This window comes from Gymnoscopelus microlampas (genome assembly GCF_963454915.1).
Source record: "Gymnoscopelus microlampas genome assembly, chromosome: 15".
Lineage (NCBI taxonomy): Eukaryota > Metazoa > Chordata > Actinopteri > Myctophiformes > Myctophidae > Gymnoscopelus > Gymnoscopelus microlampas.
This window is the reverse complement of record NC_139952.1, coordinates 23,143,836-23,160,427: the sequence shown is the minus strand read 5'-3', so window position 1 is coordinate 23,160,427 and position 16,592 is coordinate 23,143,836. Positions and strand designations below refer to the sequence as shown.

Sequence of the window (16,592 nt, the reverse complement as noted above, 5' to 3'; positions counted from 1 at the left end):
CAATGAGAGATTTAAAACCATGTGATCACTTCTGAGAACACACACACACACAGAGGAACGCTCACACAAAATGTGTTTCGGTGCGTCGGCCGTCAGTGTGCATTTTCTCCTCCATTTAGAGAATTATTTTCTGCATATATTATATTGCTGTAAGAGTGCTCAGTACTAAAACCCCTATTACTCTTCTTTACCAGGCACGACAGTCCCAGCTCTCCTCAACAGCACGTCCAACGAGCTCTACCTCCATTTCTTCTCTGACATCAGTGTATCTGCCGCTGGATTCAGACTGGAGTACAAAAGTAAGAGTGAAGTGCTTCGCCCTAACATCATATAATTCAACCTCACGTCTGATTTGAAATGGCCTCACTTTGTCATTTGAAAGGTTTCTGTACAAGAGCAAGTTCAAGCATGACTGTATTCAACATTAATGGTCCCATTGCACAGAGAGGTGACTGACAGCGGCAATGCATTAGTGCTTTCTTTTGTGCGGCACTCTCCTACTACTAAGCAACTAGCCACAACACAATTGTTGAGATTCAATGATAGATGTATAGATAGACACACACACACACGCACGCACACACACACACACACACACACACACACACACACACACACACACACACACACACACACACACACACACACACACACACACACTAACACGTATAGTTCGTCACATGCAGTACCTGCCACATATATGCCTCGATGACATTAACGCACATTCTTTTCACTTCTCTTTTTCTTTCACTTTGTCAGCGGTGTCACTAACTAACTGTCCAGAGCCAGTGGTTCCTATGAACGGCATCAAGGTGGGAGAGCGTCTCCAAATGAACAATGTGGTTTCATTCCAGTGTGAGCCTGGATACACGCTACAGGTGAGACCGATGACCTTGCTCCACACTGTGGTTAACAGCTATTACCAAGTCCCTTAACTCCAACCTCTAGGGCAGGGTTAGGCACTACTGTACGTCTATAGCCTGCATGCACCCATTCTCACACACGCAGGCACGCAGGCACACACCATGCACATAGACACACAATTGAGCAAAAACCTCCTTGTAGTCAAATCTAAAAGTTTTCAGGGACCTACTTTTTGCTGCAGTTAAAAGTCTACAGAACTTTTCGATTGAAGCTTCAAACCCAGTGTGAAAGAATCGTCAAACCCCCAGACGAATAAATGTACTATATCCTCACTTGAACGCATGGTTGAGCATTAGAATTATCATCGTGTTTTTCTTACCCGTAGATGAATTACATTGTAATTATTTAGGATAGGAAGTAAGCCAAACAATTAAAGGACCATACCGGCATCAATATATGTCATTGTCTATTCATAGCTTTGGCCCTATATTATACAGAGGCCATTTGCCTATTAATGGATTTATTTTTTTGATTTTGTGCTTGTTTGCATTTTCTCCAAAGTCATTAAAATGCTATCAAAGGTACCTGAATAAATGAGTCAATGTTGACTGAACATCATTGCACAGTTAATAAATCATGGATCTTTTAATTTAATTTATAAATCAATCTTTACTTCAGGGACACTTTTTGGCTAGACATTTCAAATCAATCTGCACTTTGAAGTGCTTTAAAATGCACTGATATATATTATATAACATAACTTTGACAACAAAAATCTCACGAAGTTGACTTTCATATCATACTTAAAATTCAAACAAATGAAAGTATGTTTTTGGAAGATGCTTGGCAGTAATGTCTATTATAGACAATGGGCTAAACATGCCACCGTTATGGTTCCTTTGATGTTACATTCTTAGACCTCATGTCTTTGTCTTGTGATATGTTGTTTTTGTTGTCATGTTGTTATGTTGTTTTTGTTGTGAACAGACCTTGTGAAGACAATTTTCCCCTTGGGGACAATAAACATTATTATTATTATTATTTCATTCACTGTATTGAAAAGAAAGTTTGAGAATGTACTAATGAGACACAAGTAAGCAAGCTCAATCTATCTATAAATTCCACAAAGAGTGAGTGAGTGTGTACGTGTTTCCTTCGTGCATCTCAAGAACCGTCCAACCAATTGCCCTCACATGGAGTGCGTATCGCTGATGCCCCAAGGGAATGCGTGTGTGATGTCAGTCGGATCAGCGGTTCTCTGGAACTGGCGCGTGCGGCACAATTATCTACAAAGTCAACTAAGGAAAATGACAGCCGTCGCCCGTGAATGACACGTACTGCACTAAGTACTCTGACAACGGGTACTGACGTCAGTATCGTAGGACCGGGTAAAGCACTAGTAAATAATAAGTACAATTATATTTTACCCTGGCAGCAGTGGCTAGGGAGGTAGAGCGGCTGTCTGGGGAAGAGAACGTTCCCGGTTAGAGACCCAGCTCCTCCAGGCTTAGTGTCAAAGTGTCCTTGAGTATGACGCCGATCCCCAACCACTCCCCGTCGCCGCTGCTCAATAGTTGCCTACTGCCCCTAATAGCTAGCATGAATTGCAAATACAATTATGGGCAAATGTACTTGGCTTGTACTCCCAACGTCAAGCATGACTCAAGTTTCAACACGTAGTTGCTTTACCAGGTGCACGGTCCAGAAGAGTTCATTTAACTAGCACTCACTTTAAAGGTCCTTTGGGTACCTTTTATTTGAACAGGTACAGGCAGCATGAGAAGGCGTTTCGGTAGAGCCTTCCTCAGCACAGTAGCAAATCAAAGACAGGTGTGTCAATTGTAAAAGGGGACCCATGGGCGAGACACATTCATCACTTCAACCCTATACGGTTTGACCGGAGTCCCTCAGGGATTTATACTAGTGTATTTTCTGTTTTCGCTCTACATTAAATATCTTCGCTGAAAATATCCAAATGTATCTGCTTTTTATGCTAACGTCTTCCCCAGAATACGGATGCTGGGTTTAAGTGGTTATGCGGTCCATGTAGAGTAGACACAACCTCTGGCTTGTGTAGGTCTAGCTCCATATATCATATAAAGATACAAATCAGTACCTTGCTGTGATTACATTATCTCAGCATACAAGATTCATCTTTGGACTTCGTCATTATTTATTGAAAGTGTACTTTAATCAACACAAGACACTGAATCTAGCACCTCCTTGTTTATTCCGTGTTGGAATTCTTGTGTGCCATGTTACTTACAACTATGCTAATTAGTAGTTAGTACTTTAGACTTGTTCATCAGTTAAAATATTGTATGCATCTGCTTTAACTGACTTCGTTTGACTTGTGTATGTTCCATTCATCATATTGCACACCTTCCGTTCCACAAAGCCTAAAAATCATATACAGTAATATGAATCTTTTCTTCCCTCTACGCCACATCTCTTCGCAGAAAATAGCTGATCCACAAGCTCACAGCGCTTCGCAACTCGAGGCACTGTGTTTTGAGCATGTAGATCAGCTATTTTCTCGGACTGTCCAATGTTTTCACCGAATGATCGCCTGCTTATGGCATGCCCAGAAAAAAATGACGACTCCATTTGTAGCAGAGGAGACTGTCTATACCCTCGAACATGACCAACTGTTGGGTTCATGTGGGGGGAACATTCAGAATTGGCATAACAACTAAATTGGGAAAAAATGTCCCAACATCTGAGATCTCTCTTTTTGTTATTATCTGTGAGTTGTATTAGGCTGGAAACCCATCTGAGAGGGTTTCTTTTTTGCTAGTAGCACAATGATCAATCTGCATCAGAGATGACATTCGCCCCCTCTCTCTGTGTGTGTGATCATTTGATATTGTTGTGATGCCTCTGCTGCATTGTTCTCACTTCACATGCACTGTAACAATCCTCGGTGTTAATTGAACTGTGAGCGTGTACAAATGGAGTGAAATTGAGACTTAGGATTTTACTGTGTTTGGCTCAGCAACAGAGTGTGGTAGAGAGAGAGAGAGAGAGAGAGAGAAGGGGGCAGAGAGAGGGGGGGGAGAGGGGGAAAGGATGGGGAGCTTCAAAGAGGCGACAGATGAGTGACAAGGAAGGGAGCAAATTAACTGATTTCCTGTTCTCTTTTTGTGCATTTGTCTTCTTGTTCTGTGTGTGTGTGTGTGTGTGTGTGTGTGTGTGTGTGTGCGTGTGCGTGTGCGTGCATGCGTGCGCACATGCCTTGCAGGGGAACTCTCACATATCCTGTATGCCGGGAACCGTACGCCGATGGAACTATCCACCTCCTCTCTGCATAGGTAAAGAAATCCCTACCTCTTTTCTATCAACGTTTTTTCTTTCTTTCTCTCTCTCTCTCCCTCTCGCTCTTCTTTATTTCCATTTCCTCCTCCCTATTTTTCCTTTTCCTTCTGCCCTACCCGTCCCTCCTTATCTCCCTCCCCCTCCCTCTCTTCATCCTCTCCCTCCCTACCTCTCCGCTCTCTCCTCCGTCGCGTTTCTCTCTTCTCTTCGTCGGGATCTTGCCTGCCACCCACGCCCAAGGTAACAGGCCTGTAGCGGTGACAGCTGATTATTCCACACATTATACAAGCGTCTCAGGCCAAGGTCCCTGTGGGCACGCCGCGCCGCTTGCCAACCCACCCACACCGCTTGCCTTTTGAATAGCGGCAGCAATTGATTTTCCACATACGGCGATACATTTTTACCCCCCCCCTCCCCCGAAAAGTGGTGGGTTAATATGTTTCCGCACGTTCCTCCTCTTCACTCCTTCACTACTCATCAGATGATGGATAGATAAACAGTGCGGCAGATGCTACGCGTCGCTGGGAGGCAGGCGAAGAGAGGTGTGCGTGGTATATTCATCCGTGTGCGAAACATCTTGCGCTCTTGCGTTTCATGTGGCTTTGCTAGCTTTTTAAGTATATTTTCGGCACTGATGGGTTGAAACCTTGTATGTCCAAAATCGGCGCTTTTCAGGAAATGCATTCAATGAAGTCATCATTTAGTCTCACGTTTGTGTTAATACTTTTCATTGGTTAAATATTTATACAACTCACAGACAGACTTAAACACTTTCAGTTTCAACATTGTTCAAGATCTTCAAGCTCACAGTGCATCACGTGGTGAGCCTTTAGATAGGCTATTTTCACTATGTTTTGTGCGACACTCTTGTACGAAGATAAAACATAGAAAGTTGAAATATGGAGAATGATACAAGGTTTCTGCCCGATAAACATCTTTGCGCTCTTGTGAACTGCTTCATGTGGCTTTGCTAGCTCTATATATATATGCTCTTCCAAAGCCAAACTCGGAGGCACAGAGCGCTCAAGGCTCGCTTCATCTGGTGCTTATTCGGCGCTCGCTTGCCTCAGCGCTCGTGAGAGCGCCTTGACAAACGTGTTCCACTTATCGGAACGACCTACTACTGCCTAATTAGTTCCATCTCAGGCCACGATTGGTTAAAGTAGGGAGGGTTGAAGATTCATCGCGTTTACAGGCATCAGCAGTTTCCTGATTACCCCCGGCGTTTTTTCTGCTGGCACAGGCTAACACTTAACCCCCTCGCTTTATTCCTTACAGGAACACTGTGGTAACAGCCGCTCCGCTCTGCCCGCCTTTTGAGTTATGTAGGCCGTTTGTCCCATTTACCTCCTCTTCCACCGTGCACTTGTTTCTCTCACGCTCATTCTCTCTTGTCTTTATTTACCTGACTCAGCAGTATCCTTCCACTCGTCAGGTTAATTTTGTTGTCTCGGGAGCGCTCTCTATCTTCCTCGCTCTCCTTGTATCCTTCCTCGTTCTATTATCTTTCCCGCCTGCCCGCCCCCCACCGCCCTCTCGTTCACTTTATCAAACCCTGTCCATGACTCTGTTTGAGTCTTGTTCCACTGTTCCACTTGAGGAACCAGTTAAATCCATCAGAGGTTTAAGATGAAAGGGGAAGCAGGCAGAGAGGGGAGAGGGTGGTGGGCTGAGATATGAGGCTGCTTCCAAAGTGCTCCCAACCCCTTTGATACTTTAGAAGAGGTGAAACTGACCTATTTTATGAAATGCCGGCTCCTGAACTGTCAGTTGAGACTACAACTATACCTTCCGGGTTTTTTTTTTCTCCTTCTTTTCTTGCTTTCTCCTACTGTAGATGAAGAGTTTTCAATAACTAGGTCAGAGGTGTTTTGAACGTTGTCACCTTTCTAAGAGGTTAATGAACTCATCTTTAACGTTTATACAGTGCACAATAATGTGTAATTTATGTACTGTAGATATGGCAATGCAACTGAGACCAACAACAATGTAGGCTACGTAGGAGTCAGGTCAATTGAGTTTAATTAATTAATTCACAGAAAGAGAAAAATAACAAGTACAAAAATAATCTCTGTCAAAACTGTTAGGGAGACTGTTGAATGCAGAACACTTGATGTATTACTCTGGGTCGCAGTTCCTGCCACAGGAAAAAGGGAATCACCTGCTAAGGTTCCTTAGAAATAGGAATTCACCTGCTGGATTTAATTAAAATAGGAAATTACCTGCTGGATTTAATTAAAATAGGAAATTACCTGCTGGATTTAATTAAAAAAAGAAATAAAATAAAATGGAAATCACTTGTTGGATATCATTAAAAAAATTAAATGTCCTTATTTTTCTTTTAATCTGCTTATGTTTAAGCATTATGTTAACCCCAGCAGTAAGTTAATGGTACACCCTGTCTGATCCTGTGCTAGCTCAATGTGGCGGAATCCGGGAGGAAATGGAAGGGATGATACTCAGCCCCGGTTTCCCTGGCAACTACCCTAGCAACAGCGACTGCACCTGGAGGATCTACCTGCCAGTTGGTTATGGTGAGAGAAATGCATGGGAGCCTCGGTACAACATGCAGCTCTGTGGCACTTCTGCACGCTTTCCACCTCCTTAATGTAGGCTACAACTTGTAGTGGTAGGTGGACAAACGACGGGCCGGCGTTGGAGGGTTAGTTTTGATAATGACCGCTGCGCAGCTGAGACGTGCGTTTAGGTAAATAAGGATAATTCCTTTAACAGGTCCGTTCATGAAAGTCCTTGCGGTCTTGTTTCCAATGAGGGCCTATGAGCAATTAGGGATTAAGAGTCTTGCTCAGGGACAAATTTAATTTCATCGACACATTTGGTGGCCTGGCCTGGAATCGTACCTGGGGAAACCAGGGCCTCTGGCTCCCTAGGCGGGCTCACTAACCACTCAGCTATGGCCGCCCCTAAAATGTCATGGTTGAAGTCACTGACCCATATGGTATTGCAGTGGTTCTCAAATGTTTTCATGTCGAGGACCCCCAAATTGACACTTATTAGCCCGTGGACCCCCATTTGAAGATATATGCCAAGGACCCCCATAAGAGAAGATATTTACGACTCTAGCAGTGATTTTCAACCGTTTCAATTTCAAGGACCCCCAGTTTAACATGCATTAGGCTATACAGACCCCCATTTAATGGCATTCCTATCTCTGGGACCCCAATTTATATTGTAAAATCAACGTTAATTTAATTTTTAATTTTTAAAATTTGGTTCCATTTGTACACTCTCAGGGTCCTCTCAGGTTTAGCTGGGGACCCCCTGGAACTCCCTCAAGGACCCCTGGGGGTCCCCGGACCCCACTTTGAGAAACTATGTTGTGCTGTAGCAGATAAATCACTTGAAATGTATATTTTATTATTTAACCACTAAAACCTATACTTTGTTGCTTGGGGTTTCGCTGAGAGCTTGTAGATCTGCTATTTTCGGCAAAGGTTTGCTATCATGATATTCCCAGAATAGTGATGGTAGGGTTCACGTAGGTAATTTTGTCATTCCCAGGAGCCCATGTTCAGTTCCTTAACTTCTCCACGGAGGCCAACCACGACTTCCTGGAGATACGCAACGGACCCCTGGAAACCAGCACTGTCATCGGCCGATTCAGCGGACCAGACGTCCCCTCCTCCCTGCTCACCACATCACACGAGACCACCGTCTATTTCCACAGCGACCACTCACAGAACAAACCGGGCTTTAGGTTTGAGTACCAGGGTAAGAGACCAGCCAAGGGGAAGGGGGGGGGGGGGGGGGGGTTTCTTAGCCTGGCATTGGCCCGACTGATAACGTGGATTCACTCACAAGTTCCTCATACCGTGGAGGAGGAACTTGTGAGTGAATCCACGTTATCAGTCGGGCCAATGCCAGGCTAGGGGTTTCTATGAATGGATATACCATCCTGTAGATCATTGGTTTTCAAACTTTTGTGCCCAAGGACTTGCCCACAGCAATGGGCAAGTCAAAATCTCAAGGCACACCTGTATTAATAAAAATAGTGTAATAATAATAATGACATTTTCACCCATAACATGCTCAAAATAGGGATTTAGGAAAGTGGTTGATATATATATTTTTTGGGTACCGAATTTGCCGCTGTATTTGGAAATGTATGCGAAATACTGATATACAAAATCCCAAAGCACACCTGGACTTGTCTCTCGTGGCACATCGCCTTAGCACACCGTTTTGGAACCACTGCCATGGATTCGAAGAAAAAAAAATAACAATAGACAGATGGGACAAGTAAATGAGATGAAAATTGGTGTTGGCAGCTGTCCTGAGCACATCTTTGAAGATGTTAAAAACGTTGGAAACGTTGGTTTCTAATTAACATTCACACGGCAAGGCGTGTGTGACTGCGTCATCTTTTTAAATACGATTCAAACATGAAAAAAGTGGAAAAACACAGCTACATGTAGATAATTAGGAGAATGTATCGCAGATTTGTATTGATGGTGCCTTGATATGCTGAAGGATTCACCAGTACCAGCAAAAGTTGACCAGTAAGTTGACCAGAGCCTTCTGCTGACAAAAAAATTTGATTTAGTTTTTTGAATAAAATTCCATTTAGTTTTAGTCATATTTTAGTTACCTGAAATGTTTTAGTTTTTGTCTAGTATTTAGTCGACTAAATCTACAGTTGATTTTGTCGACTAAAATGTATTTAGGCGGTGCCTTGATGGCATCGTAATGGCTGATTTTACACTTACGCTGAAAATAGCCGATCTACAAGCTCACAACTCACAAGCTTACAAGCTCACGTTGTGAGCTTGTAGATCTGCTATTTTTAGAGCGCAACACCCGAGTGCACCCAAATATAAAATAACTTGTCTTTTAGTTCTACTGGATCTCTTCTCCACTAGTCCCTCACTAACATTTTAGTCTAGTTTTAATTTTTGTAAAAATGCAATATATTTAGTCTTAGTTTTAGTCATCATAGCTTAGTTTTTATTTAGTTTTTGTCAGTGAAAAAAGGTAAGGTCGACGAATATTTTTCGTCACAGTTTTAGTCGACGGAATCAACACTGCTGCTTAGTACTTCCAGTACAGCGTGTCTGATCATTATGAAAAGCACTCACTGGCTGCTGTGGCGTTTCAGTAAGCAGAGTGATTACATTTGATTTGGTGGCGGGGACAGTGAATGAATGGTGAATGCGCCATAATGAGAGGTATTTTCCTGAACTGCAGCAATCCGGGAACGACTGATAGACTGAAAGGGGATTAATCATGACTCATGGAAGCCCATTGGTAATTCATTGTCGTGAGGAATAATGCATTTTTAATCGCCTGTTAGTTTAATTACACCTTAATTGTGCCACTTTGCTGTAGGATGGACTTTCAAGCCTATAACATTACTGAATTACCTAGCATTTAAGCATCATTATTGTCACGTCACAGGTTTACAGGTGCACAGAAGTTGGTGATTTTTTTTATTTTTTTCAAAAGCACTCCATAATTTGTATTTTTTTGCGAGAGGATAGAGGTAGGGTAGAGCAGGAGAGCTAAGAAGAAAAGAAAAAACACAGCATACAAACGGGTAAAATAATCAAAAATGTACACGCAAACCAAATCCACATGCAGAGGCAGGAAACGCCATTGTTATATTTACTTTTGCACACAACAAGAGTTGGTCGCTATGGAGATATCACCGCCACATGCCTACAGTCTGAGGGGTTGTTTTCCACTGGTGTTTTCCTGCTGCCTGCGAGGAGGAAGGGCCTCCCTTGTCTAATGCAACAGGCTCAGAAAGCCGCTCCAGTTTATTTATTTTTTGTATTATTATTTTGTATTTATTATTACTCGTATTCAACAAACGAGCCGCCGGATCAGAGGGTAGCGGCGTGCATTCACATAATAATTAGGTGTACATTAGCATATAAATCAAGCATTATATTTGGAAATCCCCCCTCCCCTCCCCTTTTGCAGTGTTTGCTTGACTTATCTTGCACAAAGGGATGCTGTGATCCATAGAAATCAATTTCTTAAGTCATATTTATATCCCATGCCTTCAAGGCTCAGCGCCTGCTCTGCTTTTGTATCCAGTTGGGGAGGAGGAGAAAAAAAAGAAATAGGGGCTGGAGAATAATTTACCCACTCTGCTTCTGATGACTGTGCCAAACTCTCAAGCCCGCCCCTGGCACAATTTGTGTTTGGTACAAAAAGTTTCTCCAAGAACACCCCCGTAGCTTGATGGTAACAGACAGTAATAGATAGGACGGGTGGGTGGGGGTAGAGATCAGGAGTGCTGCTGATGAGAGTGAGTGAGAGAGAGAGAGAGAAAGAGAGAGATCTGCCAAAGAAAGAGAGAACATGGCGATGTGAGTTGAGGAGGCAGGAAGCCCCTGGTATCACACTACTGATGTCTGACTGAGCAGTATTCACACATCCAGAGAAATTAATTCTTGCTCCACGACAGTGTTGTGTAGAAGCCCACATTTCATGCCAATAGTGATGAGAATAAAAAAAAAACAGCAGGTGGCAGCAGGTATTTTGTACCGACCTATCTACCTGCCCTACCTACAGTACAGTACCTACCTAGTACCTACAGTACATACATATACTGCATACATACATACATTCATACATACACACACACACACACACACACACACACATACATACATACATACATACATACATACATACATACATACATACATACATACATACATACATACATACATACATACATACACTACAGTATGTGCAGTAAAGTACTTGCCTACCTATAATACTGTTTGTACGTGTATACGGTAGCTAGGTACTGTATACATGCATACCGCCGCATTGACAGAGCCACACTGAATATAGAAACAGTCGATTCTTATTTCAGACAGTCATCCAACTCAACGCTGACCTTGTTATCTGCCGACACACACCTGCCACTGGAACATCTAATTGATGTATTTGCTTGTGCACTGCATTAAGCTCAGGGCCGGCCCAAGCCTTTTTGGGGCCGTAAGCAGAATTTGATTTGCCCCCGAGCTTTCTCTCAACCAGCACAGACAGAGAGAGAAACAGAGACTGAGAGAGAGAGAGCTATTCCTTATTAAGACCCTATTCATTTCGATTAAACTTTTGCCATTAATTCCAGCAAATCGTACAAGGTGGCAAAGGTTGACAGTTTAGTACTTCTTATCTTTTATATTCAGCAGGTTAATATACAAGATACTGAATGTGTATGCTTCATTGCATCTCTCCATAGCACCAGCTGCCAGATAAACATAGCCTATGGTAGTAGTGATACAGTCACAACAACTCATTCAAGATAGCCTTTTGCTCCCCACTGACTAAACATAACTTTCAAAACATAACATTCAGATCTCAAAACACAACCGTGTTCTACTTACCAGAGTCAAGCAGGCGCTCTGTGCGACCATAAAGCTTTACTGGCCATTTGTTCCAATTCTTGAAATCTAAGAATTAGATTAGAGAATGTTAACATGGACACAGATGCACAAAAACAAAAAAGTTTCATATTTAGTTTTCAGGTTGCTCGTGTACAGTTAATACAGTAAGCAGCTGTTGTTTTTGTTAGTTGAAAGTCAATTCTAAATCTTTGGCGTGCTGTAAATGTCGAATGCCACTTCTGAATATGCAACAGCGCTGTGCTGTTTTCTTGTTTCATATTTCAGAATTTGGAAGGCATTTAGATGAAGAAGAAAGGAGACACATTTTGGATAGATAACTTAGAAAGTTAGATCTTAGAAAATTACCTTGCTGCCAGATGTTTTTTCTTTTTTTTCTTTCCCCTCAGGTTGAGTTTGATATTTTCATGTATATTAAAACTAGTCGGGCAGGTAAACCTCACCAGTGCCTAACTAATGTGCTGAATCAGAATCAGACAAGTCACCTATGTATTTATTTATTAATTATTTTGCCACTTTACATCTAAATTGAGTAAGATAACTTTGGGGGGTGAGGGGGGGGCCCTGATGGACACAGGGCCCTAAGCGGATGCTTAGTTCGCTTATGCCTCAAGGTGGCCCTGATTACGCTGCTGCTACGTTTCACAGTTAGCACACGCCACAAATTGGCTCCAAAAGCGAGGCAGTTCGGCAGAGTCATTAAAAGCGTACCCTGACTGTCTCTCTGTTTCTCTCTCTCTCTCTGTTTCTCTCTCTCTCTCTCTCTCTCTCTCTCTCTCTCTCTCTCTCTCTCTCTCTCTCTCTCTCTCTCTCTCTGCGTGCCCCCTGTTTTGCATGCAGATCTGTTGCTCATGATTCTAATCTAAGCCCATGATCTCAGCTATTTAATAGTCAACTGCAGCTAAGTTTGCAATTATGCATGAACATAAATGAAAGAAATAATTGGAGTTTTATCTGTGAAGGCCAATGTTATCACTGTTTTTGTACTTAGTTTATATTCTTATTTTTCTCTCTCTCTATCTCTCTCTACCACAGCCTATGAGCTTCAGGAGTGTCCAGACCCAGAGCCTTTCCGTTATGGGGTGGTTGTCGGTGCGGGCTACAACGTTGGTCAGTCCATCTCCTTTGAATGTCTCCCCGGGTATCAACTCATGGGACGCTCCATTCTCACCTGCGAGCACGGCACCGTCCGCAACTGGGACCATCCCTTTCCTCGCTGCGAAGGTACTGGACAGTGAACAGTTGCACAGTTTTCTTAAAGTCTGTGTAACCTCCATTTTAGTTTTTTTTTTTTGGTGACACCTCCGGTAGCTGCGTTCTGTGTTTAGAACTGTGATTCCCAGAGTTCAGTTTGAAATAAAACTCCCGGACGTACTGCTCCAGAACGAATGCTGCAGGGTCCTAGGCTATAGCATAGCATGCAATAGCTTTAAAATAGATAAATAAATACATTTCCGATGCCTGTGTAATTTTTGCCTCGGTGTCAGGGGCAGATGATTGCGACTAAAACAAATGAGTTGTCAAAAAACACATTTTTGTGGAATGGTTATTGTGGGAAGAAGAAGAAAAGCAACAACAGTGAAAGATTATATAAAAAAAAACTTTTGTTTAATTGAACAAGTTACACTATATGACTTTTAACTCCAAATGATGCATACGTTTTAAACATTCAGTAACATATTAACTTAACACGCAAGGCTTTCTCCCATAAATAGAAACATTAAAACAATGAACACAGATAAAACACACACACACACACACACACACACACACACACACACACACACACACACACACACACACACACACACACACACACACACACACACACACACACTATATAAAATCACTTCCTGTTACATCACCACGTTGAGAGTGGTGGCCATGGGTGTATAGCGATTAACCATTATGAATAATTCAGATTAAACGGAATTCTCATTCTCCATTACAGAAGCAAAGTGCTCTTCGCTCTCTTCGAATCGATACTGCGTCAAGGAGATGTGGAGAGGAAGAGGGCGGTGGCAGTGGTGGGGGGTCTAGTGAATAGGAAAAGAAAAGATTAAGAAAAAACCCTAATGGGTGCTTTCTCCACCGTGCCTTGTCCTTGACCTAGATTCTCACGCTCCAGCTGTCAATTATTCAATAAGACAGTAAAATTACATAGAGCCCCAGAGGCGATGGCCATGAGTCTGGCCTTTGAATGCATGAGCGAGGAGATAGATGTTGGAAGAGAGAGAGAGAGAGGGGGGGGGGGGGTAGGGCGGAGCAGTGAGAGTGGATGGATAACAATCTCTTACACCTATTCAGTGTGTTAAGGCCTGTTAAAGCCTTGCGTCCTTTCCTACATTAGTGTGAACCTTGAGGCTGCAAAGATAGCTAGCGTAGCGTATCACTCAGACAACAGTCAGTGAGTCCCACATAGAACGTTGGCAAGTGTGCTACTGTGCTTCTGTATGTGTCCTTGTGTGTGTGTGTGTGTGTGTGCGTGTGGGGATTCATGTGTACAGTATATATTACATACAGGTATCTATGTGCGTGTCTACTTGGCATGTTTAGAGCGGGTGCGTGCTCCTCTCTCTCTGTGTGCGCGCGCTATGTCTGTTGGCTCTCTGACGTGAGCAGGAGAAGGCAGCCCGTCGCTACTGGCTGTGAGTGTAATTGAATTGGCTTTAATGCAGCAGCATGGTGTGAGGAAGTGATACAGTAGGTGACGGAGACGGGGGGGCGAGGCGGCGGGGAGTGGAGTCCTTAACGGGATAAACACACCTGTAGACACACTCCACTGTCGCAGTGACAGACTGACATGTCATTTGTGAGGAAGTGGGGGTGAGAGGGCAGAAATCATGTTTCACCTATTTTCCCCAATCTTAAAGGAGCACTTCATATCGTTGCTGACGGGCAGAATCCTCTTATCTCCATATTTTAACTTTTTGAATTTTTCCCTCTGGTGTCTCACATTTTTTTTTAAATGCTAATTTTGGTCATGGGTGGTATGGCCGACTTGGTAGTATTAGTGCCCTACCTGATCATAGTGCAGCGTCACACAAAAGTATCAGATCCACAAGCTAAAAACGTGACACGACTGAATTGAATTTGAATCCTGAAAAGTAACAGTTTTGGACATATGAGCCCGACAGAGACCATATAGTTGGTCCTCACTAATGTGCATTATAAGATGCCACTATTTCCGTCTACTCGCTCTGTGTCTCAGAGGTAGGCTGTGGACAGTTCAGAAATCTGTCTACCAATGACATCATCAATGGGGATTCCAAGCTAGGGAATTTCTTAGCTCCTTTAAAGGACCGTGCAGGCATGTTTAGTCCATTGGCTATGAGTCACTACTGATGACCACTTTCCCAAAGCACACCGTGTGTACGATTTTCGAGGAAGCCATTGGATGCCATCTAATCCATTTCAGTATGTTAAGAAACTAACCTTTTAACACTTGAAACTTGCTCGAGATAGGTAATCCATGATGCTAAATATCATTGAAAAATGTTAGGTCAAAATGATGTTAGTGTTGTGGTTTAATGTATTTTAAAACGCACATTGATTTGACAAGTACAGCTGAAAGAATTGCCTGGATTGATTTATGAACAAACTGTAGAACACAAATAGGCCTATTCCAGTAAGTTCAGTAACATTTTAATGATTTTTGGCAAATTTAAGCAAAAGCTATATCTAAAAATTAAGCCATTAACTGAAGCTTTATTTTCTTCTGTGTGCCCATACCCCATTGTTATACTTGTTGAGTAGTTTATTTGAACGATGCCTGCTGCCATCTTTTTTCAAGCCACATGTTTTCAGTGGTGTTTTCGTCGCTATAGGGCTCAGCTAGCCTGGTTCCTGACCATAGACCCCGCCCACTCTCTGAGTGAGCTCCTCGCAGCTTCAGTCTGATAATCAGGCTAGGGCTCAGCGTCTACAAGGTCAATACATCAGGTGACAGCTGACTGTGTTTTAACACCTGCACTAGGCCCGGTACAGTATAGTACACTGTGCCCTCTATCTCTCAGCCCCCCCCCCCCCCCCCTCTCTCTCTTGCTCTCTCTCTGTATCGCTCTAGCCCTTGCATAGATTTCCCCTTGCGGGTGTGAGACTCTGGGATCGATCCTCGTCCCCTTGCTTTCACTCAGCTGCCTGTCTCCATGTTATCGGCCACCACCCCCCACCCCTCTAACCTTTGTCGTGTTCTGTCCATAGAGAATCCTATGCCAGACTCCTCCATTCACTGTCTGCAAATTGATGTTTGTTTTACAGGCCCCGTGCGATTTATGTGGCCCCAGTCAGACTGTTCTGCCTCCAGGTTTCTCTGCCACAATGGAAATAAATCTGTGACTTTATTGTGTCGTCCTCGATGATTTTAACCACATGAAACCCGGCGTCTGTTCCTCGGCACGACACATAACATTTGGCAACATTCATAAAAGATAGGCAAGCATTCATCAAAAGCAGATCAACAGGATTGAGCATCGCGATAGCTCAGGCAGGCACGGCAGGCGGGCGGTTCTCCACGCTCAGCTCAATCAATCTCAATTCAAAGGAGCTTTATTGGCATGAGAAAACATACGTTTACATTGCCAAAGCAAGTGTCAAAATATAATAAAAACAGTTGAAAATGGGGGAAGTATATACAGTTAGAGGGGGTACAGCATTGTGTAAACAGAGCTACAGTATGTCACATTGCGTCGTTATATACATGTTATATATTCAGGGTATAAAGCTTTTTGAGACAAATAGCAGCATTTTTCCTCAATCCAATCAGGAGAGAGTACCTATTTATCAGCTTCAATTGTATAGTGTTCAAGTTCCAATTTTGGCTGTCATTGTGTTCTCTCTCCTGATTGGATAAAATGGGTATCCCGAACTGAAAATGCATGTTCTGTTTACTAAATACCTGGAGAGAAGTGCAGTCCCCTATTACTGAACAAGCACTCTATAGCAATGATTACTATCAGAATATAGAGCTACTGTATTTAACACTTATTTTAACAAAAGAAAATCACTTGCACCTTTAACTTATGCCCT

General features: G+C 42.9%; 1 protein-coding gene across 1 annotated transcript in view; it reads left to right on the top strand.

The window, feature by feature from the left end:
* Nucleotides 1-16,592, top strand: part of csmd2 (CUB and Sushi multiple domains 2) — a gene marked incomplete at both ends in the record, with an annotated part of 366,782 nt that overhangs the window by 277,405 nt on the left and 72,785 nt on the right. The window contains 6 exons of the mRNA XM_084080385.1: nucleotides 195-299; nucleotides 760-878; nucleotides 4,106-4,175; nucleotides 6,597-6,713; nucleotides 7,702-7,911; nucleotides 12,600-12,788. Coding sequence (XP_083936511.1) covers nucleotides 195-299; nucleotides 760-878; nucleotides 4,106-4,175; nucleotides 6,597-6,713; nucleotides 7,702-7,911; nucleotides 12,600-12,788 — 810 coding nt within the window. The remainder of the gene's footprint in view (nucleotides 1-194; nucleotides 300-759; nucleotides 879-4,105; nucleotides 4,176-6,596; nucleotides 6,714-7,701; nucleotides 7,912-12,599; nucleotides 12,789-16,592) is intronic.